The sequence below is a fragment of the Xenopus tropicalis genome, chromosome 8 (genome assembly GCF_000004195.4).
Source record: "Xenopus tropicalis strain Nigerian chromosome 8, UCB_Xtro_10.0, whole genome shotgun sequence".
Classification (NCBI taxonomy): Eukaryota; Metazoa; Chordata; class Amphibia; order Anura; family Pipidae; genus Xenopus; species Xenopus tropicalis.
In genome coordinates this window covers 25,841,690-25,865,572 of record NC_030684.2, presented here as the reverse complement: position 1 = coordinate 25,865,572, position 23,883 = coordinate 25,841,690, and the positions used below count along the sequence as shown (strand labels likewise).

Sequence of the window (23,883 nt, the reverse complement as noted above, 5' to 3'; positions counted from 1 at the left end):
ATCTGACATACGTTTACAACAAATAGAGCACCACACTGAACAAGATGAAGCCTTACAGTCATTAAAGACAACTGTTCTGTCTGGATGGCCTGATCAGAAAGAAAGAGTACCCATTTGCATCAGGGACTACTGGGGTTTTAGAGAAATCACTATACAGAATGGAATTCTCTATAAAGGACATAGAGTCATTATACCCAAGACTCTGTGCCCAGAAATGATAGCAAGAATACACTCAAGTCACCTGGGCATAGATGCATGCCTTCGCAAAGCCAAAGATTCTGCTATTCTGACCACATATGGGACCAGAGATAATTGAGGCAATAAAGGACTGTGATACCTTCAATGAATACCTCCACAGAGGAGGTTAGCTGATCAACCACTCCTTCTATCACCTTTGGAAAGAAGCTTTTGAGCTGTAGGAAGGAGTGTTCTTGTCCTTCGTGACATAAGTCTTTGTACAGGACTGCTGTTGGTACCTTCTGTGGCTGCTTTCTCTTCTGATGTCCCCCTCTTTCCCCATATTAATGTAACTGTCCCTCTCTGTGTTCTGTTCAGGGTCAGGGTCTGTCTGGTTCCAGAATCAGAGCAACAGATTTATACTTTCCAACTGTTTCAGTAGTCTGCTATCACCCAAGGTTCCCTTCTCATGGTTCGATTAAAGTTATACATTGCAAATATTTCATATTCAAACACATAAACTTGTGTTCATCTACCCTGATTCTCATCTGACAGTCAGATATCCAAAGCCCAAATTAAGACTTAGGGCATAAAATGAGGCCACTAGACAGTAGTTGAGTTGAGTGATAGAAAACTTATGGGTTTATCATCAAGCTCTGTCAATGAGACTCCTCTCTAGCCAATCAGTGTAGATCACATGCTGGGGAGTGCTGCAGCAGCTCTCAAGTGAGAGAGACAGTGAAAGAGTGACAGTTGCTGAGAGGCGGTTGAAGAGAGAGCAGCAATTTAGAGAGAGAGTGAGAAATATGGCAAATTTTTTCAACAAGAGAAAGAGAGAGGCTATCCCTGACACCCAGGAGGGAAGCCATCATAACCCCTGGTGCTACTGGAAGAAGCCCAAGTATGAGTGCAGCCCTGCGCCACCTGTACAGGATCCATGGAACACCTTTGGGAACATGGCGGATACGCTGCAGACCTTCATGGACTATGGAGAGACCTGCTACGTGTTCAAGAAAAGCCTGGAAGAGGATTTCATACCTCACAACTTTTTAGCAAATCAAAGTGACATCAATGCAAAATGTTGGAAGGACGTCGTCATCACCATGATTATTGCACACAGGGCATTTAAACTGGACTTTGAGACCCTGTGCCTGGCTGTCAACTATCTGGAAAGGTTTCTGGCCTGCACTCCCCTAAAAGCTGCCAATCTGAAGGTCATGGGTGGCACTTGCCTGTACTTGGCCTGCAAAGTAATGGAAAAAAGCCTTCCTAAAATCAACCAGTTTCTAGCGCTGTTCTGTGAAGATGGATTCACAGCTCCATTAATGTCCTATTTAGAGCGGTTGGTATTAAGGAGGCTGTGTTTCCGTCCAACAAGGAATGTCCGGCTGCCAAAATCAACAGAGCAGCCAATGCCCTTACAGCTGCTAGAGGCATCGCAGCACTGAGCATGACAAAGTATGGCTTCCCTGCCTACCCACCATCTCTATTGGCTCAGTGCTGCCTTACAGCTGCAGACCAAATCTTTCAATATGACCCCTGGAACAGAGTGCACCCCAGAGACTGTTTAGGCCCCCTATGGCAGGAGTGCATGGGTAACATCACCCACCTGGTATCAGTCAACAAGATCTTCTTTCACAAGATTATGCCAGGTGTGTTTCCAGAAACCTTTCCAGACTTGGTTCCACCACCCACCAGGAATCTGACCAATCATGGAGATGAGCAGGCGGCCTAGAGAAACACCAAAAATAACACCTAAAATGGAGGCAGGAGCAAGCTCTTCCCAAAAGTCATCAGAAGGCAGGAGATCAGCGGCAGTAACATCAAGAAAGGCGGCAGCTCGTGGTGCTTGGAGGCAGTTTTGACATCAGGTCGTGCTTCGGTAGCAGGTAGGAGTATTGTGGTGCCATATTCACCTATAAATACTCTAACAATAGTGGCAGGTATATATTATACTGACCTACACGCACACATTCACATACAGTGCTTGCACACTTACAAGGATGCATAGATTTCTGTCCTGGGAAATATTCATGGGTTTCCATACATGCACTTTTATACATAGATAACAGTTTTATTTTGGGGGTCTGCAGTGAGGGATCTATATATTCTTCTATGGCAAGGGAGATGAGTTAGTTAATTTAGTATTAATCCAACTGCCTGATCTTCTGCCCCTTTCCTGCACCCAATCTAATTCTAAGAGCCTCTGGGAAAAGCAAAGCACTTACAAGTACTGACCTAACAAAGCATTGTGGGAAAAGGCTAAAAATACCCCTGAAACCCTTGTTACCCCCTCACTGTAAGCCTAGTTTATAAATTCAGCCTTGTCTAAAGGCAGAGACCAGGGCAGGCTGGAGAGGCAGGTGCAGGTATCAGAGATGCACCCAGAGTTTTTGGAGCATAATCCCAATAATCCCATTTTCTCTGTTTGTTACAGATGTTTCTAGGATGATCAGCCAGCAAGATCAGCAGAGGAAGAACAGCACCCAATGGAACAACATCTTCCTATTGTACCATCTACAGAGCACCCAGAATAGTATCCAGCTGGCAGGGTGATGTGACAGGGTGCTACAGACATTTCCCATACACGCACACTCACATACTCACAGCACTACACACATTACAATCATACGGCCTGACAGATGCGCACACAGACATACATTCACATACTGACACAGGACTACAGACAGAAAGACAGACAGACAGACAAACAGACTTTTAACCTGACTGACTTTTTTCCCCAGAGCAGGTTTATTTAACATCAGACGGCATACGTACATGGGCCTTACAGCCACTAGGGGGCCTCTGTATTTCTCTCCCTTCCATCTGTCGGGCTGCAGGTGCGGGGTTCTGCAGGCCGCCGGGGAGGCAAATGGAATGGAGAGGTATGCAGAGGGCACCAAGCGGCTGGAAAGTTCATGTGCATGCAGCCACATTCTTGCTGGGTTCCTAGCCCTATGCTGTGCAAGATCAGACGCATTGATCCTGGGAGTAAATCCGATTGCCGTTAAGGAGTCAGGAAGGAATTTTTCCCTGTAGTGAAGCAGATTGGCCCAAGCTTCTCAAAAAGGGTTTTGCCTTCCTCAGGACCAAAAAGCCCAACAAGGGTCAGGGTCACTTCCCATCTGCGGCTCTCAGGGAAGGGTCATAGCAGCCCCTCTCCTATCCTAAGCTCTGCCTTTGGGCAGCGCCTCCATCAGGAGTTTATTTGGGAGCCGCAGATGGGAGGGAACCCAATTACAGACCCAGCATTCCATCATATTAATAAACCTGTGATTTCACAGACTGACTACAAAGCAGTTGTGTGTGTCATTATTCTGGGGTTCAGGGGACTGGGTGGTAGAGTTCTTTTCTTTTGTCATTTTGAAGTACAACACACATGGAGAGGGAAAGAATTGCTGGAATGGGGTAACAAAGCAATGGAAACCTACACAAAAATAATGCCCCCAAATCACTGAGCATCTTCCTAAAGGGGAACTAGAACCAAACTTAACTTTGCTTATTAAGTGTGTTCCTGTGCATTCAGATGTGTTTAACCTCCCAGGTTCAGCAGCCCTGTACTACTTTAAATATGGCTTTATTAGGCTCCTCAGGGGAGTAACAATAGGGACAAGGCTGGTCGGGGGTCCAGAGGTATAAAGGTCCCTTTAGGAGCTATGGCTACAGCACAGTTTTAATATACACACACAGCACAGATCATATTGCCCAAGGTGCAGGTAACAGAGCCCTAAAACATTTGCTTAGAGACAGGTGGTAACTATTGCCAAAAGGATCTGATTTCTGATAATTCTCCTGCACTGCCAAAAAGAAATTACAGGGAACATTGGTGCTCAATGTCCCAAGCCCAAAACTATTTCTATGTGGCGCCATCTTTATTTTGGGAAAATTTCTAATGAGCAGCATTTAGAGGAAAAGGGAGAGAATGACACTAAACTTGCATGAGCTGCACAAATGTAAAAATAAAATGACACTAGGAGGCAAAAGGGGACAATAATGGGCTTGGGGGAGACTTGAAAGAAAAAAGAGGGTAAATGGCTATGTACAAGGTTAGTGGTGAGGTCTGCTTTTGGAGAGTAGAGGGATCCATTCAACGTGGCTCCTGATGGAGAACAGAGGGATAGGTACGGGGCTCCTGATGGAGAACAGAAGGATAGGTACGGGGCTCCTGATGGAGAACAGAGGGATAGGTACGGGGCTCCTGATGGAGAACAGAGGTATAGGTACGGGGCTCCTGATGGAGAACAGAGGGATAGGTACGGGGCTCCTGATGGAGAACAGAAGGATAGGTACGGGGCTCCTGATGGAGAACAGAGGTATAGGTACGGGGCTCCTGATGGAGAACAGAAGGATAGGTACGGGGCTCCTGATGGAGAACAGAGGGATAGGTACGGGGCTCCTGATGGAGAACAGAGGGATAGGTACGGAGCTCTTGATGGAGAACAGAGGTATAGGTACGGGGCTCCTGATGGAGAACAGAAGGATAGGTATGGGGCTCCTGATGGAGAACAGAGGTATAGGTACGGGGCTCCTGATGGAGAACAGAGGGATACGTACGGGGCTCCTGATGGAAAACAGAGGGATAGGTATGGGGCTCCTGATGGAGAACAGAGGTATAGGTACGGGGCTCCTGATGGAGAACAGAAGGATAGGTATGGGGCTCCTGATGGAGAACAGAGGTATAGGTACGGGGCTCCTGATGGAGAACAGAGGGATACGTACGGGGCTCCTGATGGAAAACAGAGGGATAGGTATGGGGCTCCTGATGGAGAACAGAAGGATAGGTACGGAGCTCCTGATGGAGAACAGAGGGATAGGTACGGGGCTCCTGATGGAGAACAGAAGGATAGGTACGGAGCTCCTGATGGAGAACAGAGGGATAGGTACGGAGCTCCTGATGGAGAACAGAAGGATACGTACGGGGCTCCTGATGGAGAACAGAGGGATACGTACGGGGCTCCTGATGGAGAACAGAGGGATACATACAGTAAATAGTTACTCCACCAATGGCACTCACTCATGGGCCAACCCACCAAAGCATGGGCGCCTTCTTTATGCACCCCTTATACTGGTGGAGGAAGACAGGGCCCTGCCTACTATTCCATGCACTCGCTGTTTATCAGGAAGAGGATAGCAAAGCACCCTATTGCCACTACACCCAGCTGCATGTGCCGGGCCAGAGGCTTGCCGAGAAGAGAGGCAGCGCTGACAGTATAGGTACGGGGCTCCTGATGGAGAACAGAGGGATAGGTACGGGGCTCCTGATGGAGAACAGAAGGATAGGTATGGGGCTCCTGATGGAGAACAGAGGTATAGGTACGGGGCTCCTGATGGAGAACAGAAGGATAGGTACGGGGCTCCTGATGGAGAACAGAGGTATAGGTACGGGGCTCCTGATGGAGAACAGAGGGATAGGTACGGGGCTCCTGATGGAGAACAGAAGGATAGGTACGGGGCTCCTGATGGAGAACAGAGGGATAGGTACGGGGCTCCTGATGGAGAACAGAGGGATAGGTACGGAGCTCTTGATGGAGAACAGAGGTATAGGTACGGGGCTCCTGATGGAGAACAGAAGGATAGGTATGGGGCTCCTGATGGAGAACAGAGGTATAGGTACGGGGCTCCTGATGGAGAACAGAGGGATACGTACGGGGCTCCTGATGGAAAACAGAGGGATAGGTATGGGGCTCCTGATGGAGAACAGAGGTATAGGTACGGGGCTCCTGATGGAGAACAGAAGGATAGGTATGGGGCTCCTGATGGAGAACAGAGGTATAGGTACGGGGCTCCTGATGGAGAACAGAGGGATACGTACGGGGCTCCTGATGGAAAACAGAGGGATAGGTATGGGGCTCCTGATGGAGAACAGAGGTATAGGTACGGGGCTCCTGATGGAGAACAGAAGGATAGGTATGGGGCTCCTGATGGAGAACAGAGGTATAGGTACGGGGCTCCTGATGGAGAACAGAGGGATACGTACGGGGCTCCTGATGGAAAACAGAGGGATAGGTATGGGGCTCCTGATGGAGAACAGAGGGATAGGTACGGGGCTCCTGATGGAGAACAGAAGGATAGGTACGGGGCTCCTGATGGAGAACAGAGGGATAGGTACGGGGCTCCTGATGGAGAACAGAAGGATAGGTACGGAGCTCTTGATGGAGAACAGAGGTATAGGTACGGGGCTCCTGATGGAGAACAGAAGGATAGGTACGGGGCTCCTGATGGAGAACAGAGGGATAGGTACGGGGCTCCTGATGGAGAACAGAGGGATAGGTACGGGGCTCCTGATGGAGAACAGAAGGATAGGTATGGGGCTCCTGATGGAGAACAGAGGTATAGGTACGGGGCTCCTGATGGAGAACAGAAGGATAGGTACGGGGCTCCTGATGGAGAACAGAGGGATAGGTACGGGGCTCCTGATGGAGAACAGAAGGATAGGTACGGAGCTCCTGATGGAGAACAGAGGGATAGGTACGGGGCTCCTGATGGAGAACAGAAGGATAGGTACGGAGCTCCTGATGGAGAACAGAGGGATAGGTACGGGGCTCCTGATGGAGAACAGAAGGATACGTACGGGGCTCCTGATGGAGAACAGAGGGATACGTACGGGGCTCCTGATGGAGAACAGAGGGATACATACAGTAAATAGTTACTCCACCAATGGCACTCACTCATGGGCCAACCCACCAAAGCATGGGCGCCTTCTTTATGCACCCCTTATACTGGTGGAGGAAGACAGGGCCCTGCCTACTATTCCATGCACTCGCTGTTTATCAGGAAGAGGATAGCAAAGCACCCTATTGCCACTACACCCAGCTGCATGTGCCGGGCCAGAGGCTTGCCGAGAAGAGAGGCAGCGCTGACAGTCTAGTGGAGGCGGTGAGTAGGAACAAGCCAACCTTCTTCCATTTGATAAATCCATTCCCTTATAATCTAAAAGGCAGCCACAATAACCAAAACTGCATTCAACGCAGGTTTTGATATCAGAAGGCCTCGGGCTTTATGCACGGGACCCCAAGTTTGTCGCTTTCGCCAAACGTGAGATCGCAGATGCCTGTCAGATGACCATTGATGAGATGGAGAGTGCCGCCAGTGACTTTCTAAGCCAGAGCAGGAAAGGCAGTTGGACTGGAAATAATGGACACTCCTACCAAGATGAAACGGCATGGAATGGACTTTTGTACAGTGATGAAGACTCTATACACTGCCGAGAAGAAGAGGAATTAAGAGATGAGATGGCCTGCGTGTCTTCATTGTAAGACTATAAAGGACACAAGTGTAAATCACGGGGGGGAGCCTATATGCTATACAACCCCATGTAACTAACCCTCGGCGAGTGTTCCTCTTCCTTGAATACTTCACCGGCCCAATCCCATGCTGATATTCAGCAAAGAGGCGCACTGACCTGGGTTTTAGAAACTGTAGTCACTGAGGGCTGCCTGACATATAGGTAATGCTCTGTGATTTACACTATCCTTGTCCTTTAAAAGGACTGATTTCCTCCTGAGATGGTAAAGAGCCAAAGTCAGTTGCTTGTAACTGTATGGGAGTCTTCAGAGTCTTTACTCTAGGCAGAGTTTGGCTTAACTGGTAGGGAATAGAAGGAATTAACTTCATTCTCCAGAGTTTTCTCAAAGTTAATTTCTGTCCACAAAAAAGAAAAAAAAAAGTTTCATACCTCCCAATTGTCCAGATATGGGTGGAATGGTCTCAAATAGGGGCAGGGCTTCCAAACAAGTGATTATGGTTTTGGAGATATGGTTTAGGGTATGTCTTGAAGTAGCCAGATGTTGGGAGGTATGAGGTTTTCTCTCGGTGTTAAAGCACTCAGTATTAGATGGCCATACTGAGAGACTCTTTGCCGAAATACAAAGGAGGGTGGTCTGTCAACCAACAAGGGCAAAAATGTAGGTTAGAAGTCGAATCACAGCCAAACCTTGTAATTTACAGCACATTGCTAAGGTCTAATTGTAATTTACTATTTTTTCATATATTTGTAAGTGTATATAGTAAATTTCATATAATAAAAAAAGTGGAAAATCTGTGTTTTCGGTAGATTTCCATTTACTGCTATTGGTTTATTAGGGACTTGCTAACCCCCCCCCAAGTGCGTTACCATAAGCTTACAAGGGCCAATCTACCTTCATAATTTGCAGATGAATTGTTTAATCCTAGAGCTGTACTGATGAAAGCAACAAAACTGTGGAATCGCTGTAGCTGCAAGGAAAACCATGCAGTTCTCCAAAATTCAATTTTATTTTTTATTTCAAAAATTGTCTCAAAGCACAAAGGGCAGCACTGAGAGGTACAAGGGAGCCCTGCACTCATAAGCAGCTAAATGGGTGCCAAAGGATGCTGCCATGTCCCACCAGGGGGCCCAGTGCTATTGCCCCCCATCCTTAAACCTGCTCTATGTTACCTGCTCTGCATCACTCCCTACAACCAAGCAGTACTTTTTGGGGTAATTATATATTATGGATTGCCATTAAATAACTACAACGTTGGCTGTGACCACGGGCGTGCTACAGATTTCTTAGTAGCTCAGGCGCCCTTTAATCAATTCCGGGCCCTGTCATTGGTGGTCAGCGGGTAATCCTATTGGTCGTGTCCCGTGCGTATGTGTGACGTCAGTACGCATGTGGCGCAACCTTATAAAAGTGAGGATGCAGCGGGGAGTCAGGGGGCATAGCCGGGGGAAGCCGGAGGAAGTTGGGCGGGGGGCGCTGTGCCCGAACAGTGCACCCACACGCAGAACTCATAGCCCTAACATGACATCTAGCCCTACTGGATATATCCCTTTCCCTTTAGAAATACATTAAAACCTGTTCAAAGTTTAATCAATCTATTTCTCTTGCAGTTCACACCCCTACAAAAGTAAATGGACCCTACCTGAACTGTTCAGGCTAAACAGAAGCAGGTGCCTGTCAAAAAAATGTTGTTGTGAGGGGCCCCGTGATTTCTGATGGCAGCCCTGTATATCTGCACAATAGTGATGTGCTGGTTGACAAATAGTTGCCCCGCACCCCAACAGGAACTAAGAATCCACGTCTATTAACAGACCTGTGCCGGTCCCACCCCATCACTGACATCATGCAGGGGGCGGGGCAGCCACACTAATGGGCGACCTACTACAAAAATACAAATGTTGGTCCCAACCTGCCCGAACCAATGGATCCCGGGCCGACATGCAAAATCACTACTGCACAATACAATCATCAGATGCCTTTTCTTTACCCAAGTAAATGCCTGGGCCCAGTTTGAAGAGCTGCCTTCTCTTCTGATGTCCCCCTCTTTCCCCATATTAATGTAACTGTCCCTCTCTGTGTTCTGTTCAGGGTCAGGGTCTGTCTGGTTCCAGAATCAGAGCAACAGATTTATACTTTCCAACTGTTTCAGTAGTCTGCTATCAGCCAAGGTTCCCTTCTCATGGTTCGATTAAAGTTATACATTGCAAATATTTCATATTCAAACACATAAACTTGTGTTCATCTACCCTGATTCTCATCTGACACTCAGATATCCAAAGCCTAAATTAAGACTTAGGGCATAAAATGAGGCCACTAGACAGTAGTTGAGTTGAGTGATAGAAAACTTATGGGTTTATCATCAAGCTCTGTCAATGAGACTCCTCTCTAGCCAATCAGTGTAGATCACATGCTGGGGAGTGCTGCAGCAGCTCTCAAGTGAGAGAGACAGTTAGTGACAGTTGCTGAGAGGCGGTTGAAGAGAGAGCAGCAATTTAGAGAGAGAGCGAGCAATATGGCAAATTTTTTTAACAAGAGAAAGAGAGAGGCTATCCCTGACATCCAGGAGGGAAGCCATCATAACCCCTGGTGCTACTGGAAGAAGCCCAAGTATGAGTGCAGCCCTGCGCCACCTGTACAGGATCCATGGAACACCTTTGGGAACATGGCGGATACGCTGCAGACCTTCATGGACTATGGAGAGACCTGCTACATGTTCAAGAAAAGCCTGGAAGAGGATTTCATACCTCACAACTTTTTAGCAAATCAAAGTGACATCAATGCAAAATGTTGGAAGGACGTCGTCATCACCATGATTATTGCACACAGGGCATTTAAACTGGACTTTGAGACCCTGTGCCTGGCTGTCAACTATCTGGAAAGGTTTCTGGCCTGCACTCCCCTAAAAGCTGCCAATCTGAAGGTCATGGGTGGCACTTGCCTGTACTTGGCCTGCAAAGTAATGGAAAAAAGCCTTCCTAAAATCAACCAGTTTCTAGCGCTGTTCTGTGAAGATGGATTCACAGCTCCATTAATGTCCTATTTAGAGCGGTTGGTATTAAGGAGGCTGTGTTTCCGTCTGGGGGCTCCTACCATCGAATATTTCCTGGAACACTTTTCCCTTCGAAGAGTGTCCAACAAGGAATGTCCGGCTGCCAAAATCAACAGAGCAGCCAATGCCCTTACAGCTGCTAGAGGCATCGCAGCACTGAGCATGACAAAGTATGGCTTCCCTGCCTACCCACCATCTCTATTGGCTCAGTGCTGCCTTACAGCTGCAGACCAAATCTTCCAATATGACCCCTGGAACAGAGTGCACCCCAGAGACTGTTTAGGCCCCCTATGGCAGGAGTGCATGGGTAACATCACCCACCTGGTATCAGTCAACAAGATCTTCTTTCACAAGATTATGCCAGGTGTGTTTCCAGAAACCTTTCCAGACTTGGTTCCACCACCCACCAGGAATCTGACCAATCATGGAGATGAGCAGGCGGCCTAGAGAAACACCAAAAATAACACCTAAAAAGGAGGCAGGAGCAAGCTCTTCCCAAAAGTCATCAGAAAGCAGGAAATCAGCGGCAGTAACATCAAGAAAGGCGGCAGCTCGTGGTGCTTGGAGGCAGCTTTGACATCAGGTCGTGCTTCGGTAGCAGGTAGGAGTATTGTGGTGCCATATTCACCTATAAATACTCTAACAATAGTGGCAGGTATATATTATACTGACCTACACGCACACATTCACATACAGTGCTTGCACACTTACAAGGATGCATAGATTTCTGTCCTGGGAAATATTCATGGATTTCCATACATGCACTTTTATACATAGATAACAGTTTTATTTTGGGGGTCTGCAGTGAGGGATCTATATATTCTTCAATGGCAAGGGAGATGAGTTAGTTAATTTAGTATTAATCCAACTGCCTGATCTTCTGCCCCTTTCCTGCACCCAATCTAATTCTAAGAGCCTCTGGGAAAAGCAAAGCACTTACAAGTACTGACCTAACAAAGCATTGTGGGAAAAGGCTAAAAATACCCCTGAAACCCTTGTTACCCCCTCACTGTAAGCCTAGTTTATAAATTCAGCCTTGTCTAAAGGCAGAGACCAGGGCAGGCTGGAGAGGCAGGTGCAGGTATCAGAGATGCACCCAGAGTTTTTGGAGCATAATCCCAATAATCCCATTTTCTCTGTTTGTTACAGATGTTTCTAGGATGATCAGCCAGCAAGATCAGCAGAGGAAGAACAGCACCCAATGGAACAACATCTTCCTATTGTACCATCTACAGAGCACCCAGAATAGTATCCAGCTGGCAGGGTGATGTGACAGGGTGCTACAGACATTTCCCATACACGCACACTCACATACTCACAGCACTACACACATTACAATCATATGGCCTGACAGATGCGCACACAGACATACATTCACATACTGACACAGGACTACAGACAGACAGACAAACAGACTTATAACCTGACTGACATTTTTCCCCAGAGCAGGTTTATTTAACATCAGACGGCATACGTACATGGGCCTTACAGCCACTAGGGGGCCTCTGTATTTCTCTCCCTTCCATCTGTCGGGCTGCAGGTGCGGGGGTCTGCAGGCCGCCGGGGAGGCAAATGGATTGGAGAGGTATGCAGAGGGCACCAAGCGGCTGGAAAGTTCATGTGCATGCAGCCACATTCTTGCTGGGTTCCTAGCCCTATGCTGTGCAAGATCAGGCGCATTGATCCTGGGAGTAAATCCGATTGCCGTTAAGGAGTCAGGAAGGAATTTTTCCCTGTAGTGAAGCAGATTGGCCCAAGCTTCTCAAAAAGGGTTTTGCCTTCCTCAGGACCAAAAAGCCCAACAAGGGTCAGGGTCACTTCCCATCTGCGGCTCTCAGGGAAGGGTCATAGCAGCCCCTCTCCTATCCTAAGCTCTGCCTTTGGGCAGCGCCTCCATCAGGAGTTTATTTGGGAGCCGCAGATGGGAGGGAACCCAATTACAGACCCAGCATTCCATCTTATTAATAAACCTGTGATTTCACAGACTGACTACAAAGCATTTGTGTGTGTCATTATTCTGGGGTTCAGGGGACTGGGTGGTAGAGTTCTTTTCTTTTGTCATTTTGAAGTACAACACACATGGAGAGGGAAAGAATTGCTGGAATGGGGTAACAAAGCAATGGAAACCTACACAAAAATAATGCCCCCAAATCACTGAGCATCTTCCTAAAGGGGAACTAGAACCAAACTTAACTTTGCTTATTAAGTGTGTTCCTGTGCATTCAAATGTGTTTAACCTCCCAGGTTCAGCAGCCCTGTACTACTTTAAATATGGCTTTATTAGGCTCCTCAGGGGAGTAACAATAGGGACAAGGCTGGTCGGGGGTCCAGAGGTATAAAGGTCCCTTTAGGAGCTATGGCTACAGCACAGTTTTAATATACACACACAGCACAGATCATATTGCCCAAGGTGCAGGGAACAGAGCCCTAAAACATTTGCTTAGAGACAGGTGGTAACTATAACCAAAAGGATCTGATTTCTGATAATTCTCCTGCACTGCCAAAAAGAAATTACAGGGAACATTGGTGCTCAATGTCCCAAGCCCAAAACTATTTCTACGTGGCGGCCATCTTTATTTTGGGAAAATTTCTAATGAGCAGCATTTAGAGGAAAACGGAGAGAATGACACTAAACTTGCATGAGCTACCCAGGAGGCCGGCTCAGAGCTAAAGACCCAGGTACCCAGGAGGCTGGCTCAGAGCTAAAGACCCATGTGCCCAGGAGGCTGGCTCAGAGCTAAAGACCCAGGTACCCAGGAGGCTGGCTCAGAGCTAAAGACCCAGGTACCCAGGAGGCTGGCTCAGAGCTAAAGACCCATGTTCCCAGGAGGCTGGCTCAGAGCTAAAGACCCAGGTACCCAGGAGGCTGGCTCAGAGCTAAAGACCCAGGTACCCAGGAGGCTGGCTCAGAGCTAAAGACCCAGGTACCCAGGAGGCTGGCTCAGAGCTAAAGGCCCAGGTGCCCAGGAGGCTGGCTCAGAGCTAAAGGCCCAGGTACCCAGGAGGCTGGCTCAGAGCTAAAGGCCCAGGTACCCAGGAGGCTGGCTCAGAGCTAAAGGCCCAGGTGCCCAGGAGGCTGGCTCAGAGCTAAAGGCCCAGGTACCCAGGAGGCTGGCTCAGAGCTAAAGGCCCATGTGCCCAGGAGGATGGTTCAGAGCTAAAGACCCAGGTGCCCAGGAGGCTGGCTCAGAGCTAAAGGCCCAGGTACCCAGGAGGCTGGCTCAGAGCTAAAGACCCAGGTGCCCAGGAGGCTGGCTCAGAGCTAAAGACCTAGGTGCACAGAAAGCATCTTTGGAGCTAAGGAGCCTCAACTGAAAGAAAGTGAAATTGGCCACATTCAAGCTACTTATCCAATGAGTGATTCGAAGTTTGATAGAGCCTGAAAACAATTGCAATCATGGCTCAGTTAGAAAAACATTTACTCTATAAATTCAAAGTGCAGAAAATACATTACACATTTTTTGTAGCACCAATTTTTGTGTCAACAACTATGGCAACACATTGCTTCCCTGCTGTGCCACTTAGGCAACTTACTGCTTAAAATGACAGCCAAAGCAAAGCAGTCTCTCTGCCAACCAGAGTCCTAATAAAAATTTTTTGCATTGCAATACGAGGTCACATGTCTCTGTGATTATTAACCCTAACTTCTCATTGTCACAGCTCATCATGCGATGCAGGGTGTAGCACTGGGTGCGAATCTCCCCTTGTGTCCTTCAGGGTCTTCTGCGACCCGCTCCAGTCTGTTCTTACATTATCGTTGTCCCAAAGGGTGGAGGTTTCCGTATCACTCTGCCAGCTGGTCTCCCCAGTGTAATGAGTTGGGTAAACGAGAAGGGGATGAACAGAAAACACACGCAGGTTTCTGTTCACAAAGTGTTGCTTGTACTCCTTACTGAGGGTACAGAACAGAGAAGGGGTGGGGTAAACAGGTCAGGATAATATAGATACACACACACAAATAGCTCTTTATAATGTAAGGGTAATGAACTGGGCTAAACATGGCAACCTGAGCTCTTCAGAGGATACCTACTTGGGATGTGTGTCAGACATGATTGGCAGAAACTCATCCACTGGGAGCATTTTGGAGAGCGGTTCTGCGTTCAGCAGCTTCTGGGCACCCTGCAAGGAGATGATGTAGCACAAGGTCCAATAGGAGTAATCGGCAACCACTAAGTGCGGCACGTTTTCCACTGGCTGTTCTGGGTCCAAGGTCACTTGCTTCCTCCCTATGTAACTAAAGAAAGGAGAAACCTGTCACAGTGATTTATAAGGCTAAGAACCCACACAGTGGTTCAGTCAATCAGGACTAACCTCTGTGAAATGGTTTTCCACTGGCAACAATAGGAGTCACCGATGGAAAGCCCTTTGCATTGCTCTGGTATTCAGTTTCCTCCTGCAGGCAACTTTGCGCAAAGAAGCAATGCTAAGGGCTTTCCACCGCTGACTTCTATTGTTAGTGAAAGTGCCCGTGATCAGTATATCCAACATAAAATAATCTGTCCATGTAACCTTGCACCACTTGACCACTGGTGCCACCATCACCACTTTCCAAGATTGGTGCCTAATTTGTATTTTGGCCACCATCTTCAGGGTTTTATGAGTCTACTGGCCCATATAACTGCTGATCAGATGGTCATGTTTTCCATGGTTTGTGATGTCCTACTGGACTACATTGGCTACATTTTCCAAGATGATGTATCTACTGGCTCACATAAGTGAAGTCATAGGTGCAATGCCCAAAACTAACTATTAACCATACATTTCTTGGCAACAAATATTCTGTACGAGAGAGGTTTCCATTCTGTAGTCCCACAGTGAGCCATGAATGGCATTTGATCCCTGTTTATTTTTCTGAATAAGAACTAAACCCATTGTATTCTACAGAGCTTATCTGTTTTTCTTTCTTGCGCATCTGAAGGTAAGTGAAGGCATTTTTTTTGTGTGTTTTGTTGCCCACAGTAGCACAGATTTACCATGTGCCAGTACCCATAAGCTCTTGCATTGTGATCACTACACCCTTACATCAAATCCCAGTCCAGCTCTGCACTGCGAATATCCCCCATAAGGCGAATCATCTTCCGCTTGAAGAATGGTTGGAAACGCACATCATCCTCAAAAACGACTGCTGTATCCAGCTGCCGCTCTGTGATCTAGGGGTGAAAAACCAATCACGTTAAAATAAACAGCAATACTTTAAATGACCAGTCTGTAAGAGGGGGCGCTTGTTTTTTGTCAACCTGCACCAACCCTAAACCGCCCTCTCCCAACCCAACAAGGCACCTGTTTTTATAGACTCACGCTCAATCTGCCCATTTTTGATGTCACAAAGGTGGCAGGGCTGGCAGGGGTGTGTCTATAAATAGAGGCTGCCAAAGCCGGGCATAGTAAGGTTGCGGCCCTAACCCAAGGGTCCCCCAGGTTTCAGACTGGCACACACATCACTAGCGAGGTTGCCAAATAAGCGGATCTTTTGTTATGGGCGTGACTTAGCAGCCAATGTCTGTCCTTGCCTGAACAATACAAGTCAACTGCAGCTTTCAGAAACACGTTCTTCCCAACCACATAAAGCACAAAGTACAAACCCAAGTCAAGAGGGGACAGTGTTTTCAAATTCCTTGAAGGGGCATTGTTTTACCTCTTTCCAGATCTGGAAATGGCTAAGGAAGCAGCCAACTTCCCCCTTGGTAAGTGTTCGGCCCGAGAACGGGTCATAGTATCCAGGGAGCAGGTTGACACCCAGGTGCTTTATGTCACTGCTGTTCATGGCACTAGGACAGATCAAAGAAGAGTTTACAGGGCAATTAAAGAGTAAGAAAATATACAACCTGGCCCACCATGACAACTGATATTCCTGCATCTGCCCCTATACTGAAGTCATTGGAGGGGGCAAGGAAAACATAAGTATATAAACAAGCGCCGCCCACATTCTTGAATGAGGCTTGGCTTGTTGCAGAGACGTCACTAATACACACATAACATTTTGTTTAATAATAAATGATACAAACATCACCAGTTGGCAGATCAGATATTATAGAACAAGGCAGCCTCCATGGCACCCTGTCTTGCCTCCCCTGAGTTCAACAATGCCACAACACATCATTTCCATCTACATGACAGTTACCCTCCATCAATGGCATCTATGACATGGCATGAGATCTCCTGCTCATACAGAGAGCGCAGCATCCTCTCCCGTCGCTCTGGGCGGCGGCGCAGGTTAATAAGGAAGATCTGAGAGAGACAGAATGGAGACATATCAGCTTGGCCTTAAAAGAGTGATAGGGAGAGATATATATATATACACACACACACACAGTCATATGAAAAAGTTTGGGAACCACTCTCAGCCTGCATAATATTTGACTCCACTTTTAAAAAGATAACGGTGGTATGTCTTTCATTTCCCAGGAACATCTGAGTACTGGGGTGTTTTCCGAACAAAGATTTTTAGTGAAGCAGTATTTACAAACGTTTTTTCAAACGTGAAAAACTGGCTGTGCACAAATTTGGGTACCCTTGAAACTTTGCTAATTTGAATGCTCAATACTGATTACTGGCAACACCAAATTTGTTGGATTAGCTTGTTAAGAAATAAACTTTATAGGCAGGTGTGTCCAATCATGACAAAAGGTATTTAAGGTGGCCAATTGCCCTAAACACAGTTGGAAATCTATGCAGAGGGAAGTACAATATTCTGGAATGGCCGTCACAGTCTCCCGACTTGAATATCATCAAAAATCTATGGGATGATTTGAAGCAGGCTGTCCATGCTCGGCAGCCATCAGCCATTATTAAAGGCTATAGGAGGTGTCTAGAGGCTGTTACATTTGCAAAAGAAGGCTCAAGTATGCTTGGAAACGCACATTACATCAAGTATTGATGTAATATCTCTGTTGGGGTGCCCAAATTTATGCACCTGTCTAATTTTGTTATGATGCATATTGCATATTTTCTGTTTCTGTTATTTATGTCACTGCTGAAATACTACTGTTTCCATAAGGCATGTTATATATTTAAAGGAAGTTGCTACTTTGAAAGCTCAGCCAATGATAAACAAAACTCCAAATATTAATAGGGGTTCCCAAACTTTTTCATGTGACTGTATATAAGGGTGCCCAGTCTAAATCAGTGGCTAAAAATAAGGGCTACTTTTTGCCTTTACCTCATCAAATTCCATTTTGTCGGGGTTCTTGGGTTGTGGATACACAAACTGAGATGAGCGGAATGGAGTCCCGTCCACTACAAAAGAAAGTGACAATAAACCCAGCATAAGCGCCACAGCTGCCCTATGCTATATAAGTGCCCTCCCTGCCCCCATTCTAGATTTCGCCACCGCAGTCCCACACTCTTCCCCCTTCCATTCAGCATTCTTCCCTCACGTTCCTCACCCATAGCCTCCATCATAAGGTGCACAAAGTTCAGTTCATCATCCTTTATCTCTTGATGAGGCAGTGCCGGGACATTGACGTAGCCATAGCGGTGGGTGTTGCACACATAACCCTGAACACCTGCAATATATAGACACAAGTGTTTCAGTTGTTGGGAGTTGCCTATCTAGCAAGCAGTTAGGGATAAATTTAAACCAGTGATTTAATGTCCCTTCTAATGCTGTTAACTTGAGGGTACAGCTTATTGTGTGCCCAGAGCATTCCTTTTCTGTATATTTGTATTTATAAATATGGGAGGAAGGTGCCATATTGTTTCCCTTAGACAGTACAGTATGAGGGTACATCTTATTGTGTGCCCAGAACATTAATTCTCTGTATATTTGTATTTATACATACTGGAGGGAGGTGCCATATTGTTTACCTTAGACAGTACAGTATTGCATTAATAGACAATAAGAATGTCACAACCCTCACCTGCTGCCAGACAGGAGTAGGCAAACACAATGATATCATCAAAGGTCCATGTGTAGTTGGGGTGCAGTGGGTAAAAGGCCAGTCCATGGCTTTCCTCCTTCTGCAGGTCTATGAGGAATGTAGAGTGGACCATTGGAACAGAGAAGCAACCGGTGCGCTGGCGATTCCTAGTGGGGTAATAATCAGGAGTGCGGCGGTAGAACCCCTGCAGGTAAAAACAGGCACTGTAATGCAGGTTATATAAAAAAAAGATATCATGGGGGTCTTCCATAACTTGGAGGGGCTTACGGTGGCCAAACACAGGCTTTGGCCTCTATGGGTCTTTTCAGTAATGGTCTTTGGTGGAGCATGGCTCCCTCTAATGGCCAAAGCCAGAAACTCTTAAAAGCGTCACCTGTTTGGCAGCTAAGAATGAAAGGGCTCTCTGTATGTGGGGTATATTCATTCTGTGCAGGCAAAGGGTTAGTTTACCTTTAATTGAATTCTATCATACAGGTACAGGAGAATACTTTGAGGGGTTGCCTCACCTGAGGGTTTATACCACACCAGAAGTTAGAGAAGCCGGTCTGGGAGTCCAACATGGGGGCCACAAGGGTCTTGTTCTCTGTCATCAGCAGCCGCACTGTGTGTACATTGGTCAGGACGTTATCCGCATCAACGTACTATAACAGAGCAGATCAGAGACATGATCAAACCATTCCTAGGGTTCAGAAGGGGAAGCCACAACTAGACGTAATGCCCTAGGAACCTGTTTGTTATGGTTTTGTTTTACAGGGATTAGTAGTGTTGTCCACGCTGTAACACTGAAAATATCTTGCCCAATGAATACAATAAAAGCTGGTGTATCAGTGGCCCCTTCTGTGAAACAAACATCCAGGTGTGGGTTAAGCCATCCTGGCAAACTGAACAGCAATCAGAGCGAGTATCACCTCCAGTTTCAGAGTCACTCCCAGTGCAACTGCTGGTTCTCCCTACAGCTACCAATACCTACCATGATATAATCAGCCTTCTTCTCCCGTGCATAGCTCAGTGCCTCTTGCCTCAGCTTCATTACATACTCGTAGCGCTCTTTAGGCCAGTCCTTAGGTCCAGTCTCCTGAGGGTACCACCTGTCAAAGGTTCAAAAAAAAAAAAAGTTTGGTTCTCTTCTCACAGTGTACCAGTGTGTATTAGCCCAGGGGCAAAGAGATTTATTGGGTACCTGGGTGCCACTTCTGCTTTCCACTCCAGAGAGTGGTATAATGGCCGTATGGCTTCCAACCAATCCTGCAGCACATCAAGGGTGGCGTCCTCATTGTGGTCTGTGGCACACCTGCTCAGCATAATACAATGTAGTTTATATGGGGGGTTACCCTATTCCACTGAGGAAGAAGAGGAATGCACCTAAAATGTTCAGTGTCTTGTGCCTTTAATAAATAGAGTAAAATCACCCTCTTTTGCACCTTGCTGTAAGTTCCACCCTGTAGGTGGTAGAACAGTGGGCTGGGACTATAGGGAGTTATCTATATGGGATGCTCCTCGTATCAGGGATTTGCCTTCACTAATTAGGCTGTGCCATATCCCAATGGGGCAACAGGTAAGTTGGTGGCACCTGTATCACAGTACATATAGACAGATGTTTGCCTTCACTTTAAGGGTGAAGACACACAGAGCTACTAGTAGCAGCTACTTTTTTATGGCAACTAAACGCCAGAAAATACCCTGCCATAGACAATACTGAGAACTGCCTCTGCTAAAATACACGTAGAGACAATTATCCGCAAACCCATACGGCCCCAGCGGCACTTGCTCGCAAACCCATACGGCCCCAGCGGCACTTGCCCGCAAACCCATACGGCCCCATGGGCACTCACCCGCAAACCCATATGGCCCCAGCGTCACTCGCTCGCAAACCCATACGGCCCCAGCGTCACTCGCTTGCAAACCCATACGGCCCCAGCGTCACTCACCCGCAAACCCATACGGCCCCATGGGCACTCACCCGCAAACCCATACGGCCCCATGGGCACTCACCCGCAAACCCATACGGCCCCATGGGCACTCACCCGCAAACCCATACTGCCCCATGGGCACTCACCCGCAAACCCATACGGCCCCAGGGGCACTCACCCGCAAACCCATACGGCCCCATGGGCACTCACCCGCAAACCCATACTGCCCCATGGGCACTCACCCGCAAACCCATACAGCCCCAGGGGCACTCACCCGCAAACCCATACGGCCCCATGGGCACTCACCCGCAAACCCATACGGCCCCATGGGCACTCACCCGCAAACCCATACAGCCCCATGGGCACCCGCAAACCCATACGGCCCCATGGGCACTCACCCGCAAACCCATACGGCCCCATGGGCACTCACCCGCAAACCCATACGGCCCCATGGGCACTCACCCGCAAACCCATACGGCCCCATGGGCACTCACCCGCAAACCCATACGGCCCCATGGGCACTCACCCGCAAACCCATACAGCCCCATGGGCACTCACCCGCAAACCCATACAGCCCCATGGGCACTCACCCGCAAACCCATACAGCCCCATGAGCCCCATGACACCCCCTCCACCCCTGCTAGGTCACAAACCCCCCTCCCTGGTACTGATACTCTGCCCCAACTAATTAGGAAGTTCTGTACCAGAGTGAGATTCTATCCCTGGGGTAGTCCAACCTCTCTAGCGCCCCCAGGCTGTAGGGCAGCGCATGTGCAGCGTTACGGGCAATCAGTGCGATGACCAGGGAAGGGGGACCCTGCTGGCCGGGCTCCGGGGATTGGATCTGCCCAGCAGCCAGCACCAGGCCCGGAAGTAGGAGCAGAACAGCGGCCTGGGCCATCCAGCAGTACCGGGCGGGACGTGTCAGGGTAGCAGGGGGGAGTCTGGGAGGGACGGCCCGGGGGAGGGGTGAGGGTGGGAGACGTGGGAGGTACTGACTCAGCCAACCTGGCAACCTGTAGCCCACTCTATACCCCCCAGTGGGCCCAGCAAACCCCTCACAGCATCTTAACCAGCACCGTAACCTAATGGCGGGCCGGGTGAGCCCACTGTGTGGCTTGGCGGGGGGAGGTGGGTATATAATGTGAATCGTGTAGCCTTTGGGCGGCACTTTTCCCATTGGCTTCGCCCTCCCGTTACAGTCAGAAATGTGAGTAACACCGCAGGAGCCGGGTGTGTAGGAGTCGCTCCGGGCGGCCTGAGGGCAGCAGTAGCCATAAGGGCCAGCGGGTACATCCCATTCATGCCTGGACCCACTAAGTATGGCGTGTAGTAGCCCAATGCCTAAATCTCCTCCCTCTCTCTAATCTAGCCCCCCCCCCTTAATCTCTCTCTCTAATCTAGCCCCCCCTGTAAATCTCTCTCTCTCTCGTCTAGCCCCCCTGTAAATCTCTCCCTCTCTCTAGTCTAGCCCCCCCTGTAAATCTCTCCCTCTCTCTAGTCTAGCCCCCCTGTAAATCTCTCCCTCTCTCTAGTCTAGCCCCCCCTTAATCTCTCTCTCTAGTCTAGCCCCCCCTGTAAATCTCCTCCCTCTCTCTAATCTAGCCCCCCTGTAAATCTCTCTCTCTCTAGTTTAGCCCCCCTGTTAATCTCCCTCTCTCTAGTCTAGCCCCTATGTAAATCTCTCTAGTCCAGCTCCCTGTAATTCTCTACTTCTCTCTAGTCTAGCCCCCTTGTAAATCTTCCTCTCTCTAGTCTAGCCCCCTGTAAATCTCCCCCCCCCCAAGTCTAGCCCACCTGTAAAACTCCCTCTTTTTTTTTTAGTGTAGCCCCCCTGTAAATCACCCTCTCTCTCGTCTAACCCTCCTGTAAATCTTCCTCACTCTAGTCTAGCCCCCCTGTAAATCTCTCCCTCTCTCTAGTCTAGCCCCCCTGTAAATCTCTCCCTCTCTCTAGTCTAGCCCCCCTGTAAATCACCCTCTCTCTAGTCTAGCCCCCCTGTAAATCTCTCCCTCTCTCTAGTCTAGCCCCCTGTAAATCTCTCCCCCCCCCCCAGTCTAGCCCCCATGTAAATCTTCCTCTCTCTAGTCTAGCCCCCCTGTAAATCTTCCTCTCTCTAGTTTAGCCCCCATGTAAATCTTCCTCTCTCTAGTCTAGCCCCCCTGTAAATCTCCCTCTCTCTAGTCTAGCCCCCCTGTAAATCTTCCTCTCTCTAGTTTAGCCCCCCTGTAAATCACCCTCTCTCTAGTCTAGCCCTCCTGTAAATCTCCCTCTCTCTCTAGCCTAGCGCCCCTGTAAATCTCTCTCTCGTCTAACCCTCCTGTAAATCTCTCCCTCTCTCTAGTCTAGCCCCCGTATAAATCTCTCCCTCTCTCTAGTCTAGCCCCCTGTAAATCTCTCCCCCCTATTCTAGCTCCCCTGTAAATCTCCCTCTCTCTAGTCTAGCCCCCTTGTAAATCTATCTCTCTCTAGTCTAGCCCCCTTGTAAATCACCCTCATTCTAGTCTAGACCCCCTGTAAATCTTCCTCTCTCTAGTCTAGCCCCCTGTAAATCTCCCTCTCTCTCTCATCTAGCCCCCTGTAAATATCTTCCTCTCTCTACTCTAGTCCCCCTGTAAATCTCTCTCTCTAGTCTAGCCCCCCTGTAAATCTCTCTCTCGTCTAACCCTCCTGTAAAACTTCCTCACTCTAGTCTAGCCCCCCTGTAAATCTCTCCCTCTCTCTAGTCTAGCCCCCCTGTAAACCTCCCTCTTTCTAGTCTAGTCCCCTGTAAATCTCCCTCTTTCGAGTCTAGCCCCCCCCTGTAAATCTTTCCCTCTTTCTAGTCTATCCCCCCTGTAAATCTCTCTCTCTAGTCTAGCCCCCCTGTAAATTTCTCCCTCTCTAGTGTAGCCCCTCTATAAATCTCCCTCCCTCTAGTCTAGCCCCCCCTGTAAATCTCCCTCTCTCTAGTCTAGCCCCCCTGTAAATCTCCCTCTCTCTAGTCTAGCCCCCTGTAAATCTCTCTCTCTCTAGTCTAGCCCCCTTGTAAATTTCTCCCTCTCTCTAGTCTAGCCCCTCTGTAAATCTCCTCTCTAGTTTAGCCCCCCTGTAAATATCACCCCCTCTAGTCTAGCCCCCATTTAAAACTCCCTCTCTCTCTAGTCTAGCCCCTCTGTAAATTTCTCCCTCTCTCTAGTCGAGCCCCCCTGTAAATTTATCCCTCTCTCTAGTCTAGCCCCCATGTAAAACTCCCTCTCTCTAGTCTAGCCCCCCTGTAAATTTCTCCCTCTCTCTAGTCTAGCCCCCCTGTAAAACCCCCTCTCTTTAGTCTAGCCCCCCTGTAAATTTCTCCCTCTCTCTAGTCTAGCCCCCCTGTAATTCTCCTCTCTAGTTTAGCCCCCCTGTAAATCTCTCCCCCTCTAGTCTAGCCCCCGTGTAAAACTCCCTTTCTCTAGTCTAGCCCCCCTGTAAATTTCCCCCTCTCTCGTGTAGCCCCTCTATAAATATCCCTCCCTCTAGTCTAGCCCCCCCTGTAAATCTCCCTCTCTCTAGTCTAGCCCCCCTGTAAATCTCCCTCTCTCTAGTCTAGCCCCCTGTAAATCTCTCTCTCTCTAGTCTAGCCCCCTTGTAAAACTCCCTCT

The 23,883-nt window shown here is 48.3% G+C and overlaps 2 protein-coding genes across 2 annotated transcripts; one reads left to right on the top strand and one right to left on the bottom strand.

The window, feature by feature from the left end:
- The first annotated feature begins 9,710 nt into the window (after positions 1-9,710).
- LOC100487861 (cyclin-O protein B-like) lies at positions 9,711-11,805 on the top strand. Its single transcript, XM_018096362.2, has 2 exons — positions 9,711-11,071; positions 11,620-11,805. Exon 1 carries the CDS (start codon positions 9,934-9,936, stop codon positions 10,915-10,917), a length of 984 nt encoding a protein of 327 aa, XP_017951851.1. The 5' UTR covers positions 9,711-9,933; the 3' UTR covers positions 10,918-11,071; positions 11,620-11,805.
- A 2,067-nt stretch (positions 11,806-13,872) lies between these two features.
- On the bottom strand, positions 13,873-21,538 carry cercam (cerebral endothelial cell adhesion molecule). Its single transcript, XM_031891512.1, has 12 exons — positions 20,965-21,538; positions 19,531-19,641; positions 19,321-19,438; positions 18,857-18,991; positions 18,330-18,534; positions 17,856-17,975; positions 17,630-17,706; positions 16,592-16,698; positions 16,106-16,238; positions 15,493-15,620; positions 14,501-14,704; positions 13,873-14,362 (listed from the first exon to the last, which is right to left on the bottom strand). The coding sequence occupies exons 1-12, from the start codon at positions 21,438-21,440 to the stop codon at positions 14,125-14,127; spliced, it is 2,052 nt and encodes a 683-aa protein (XP_031747372.1). The 5' UTR covers positions 21,441-21,538; the 3' UTR covers positions 13,873-14,124.
- Positions 21,539-23,883: the final 2,345 nt, after the last annotated feature.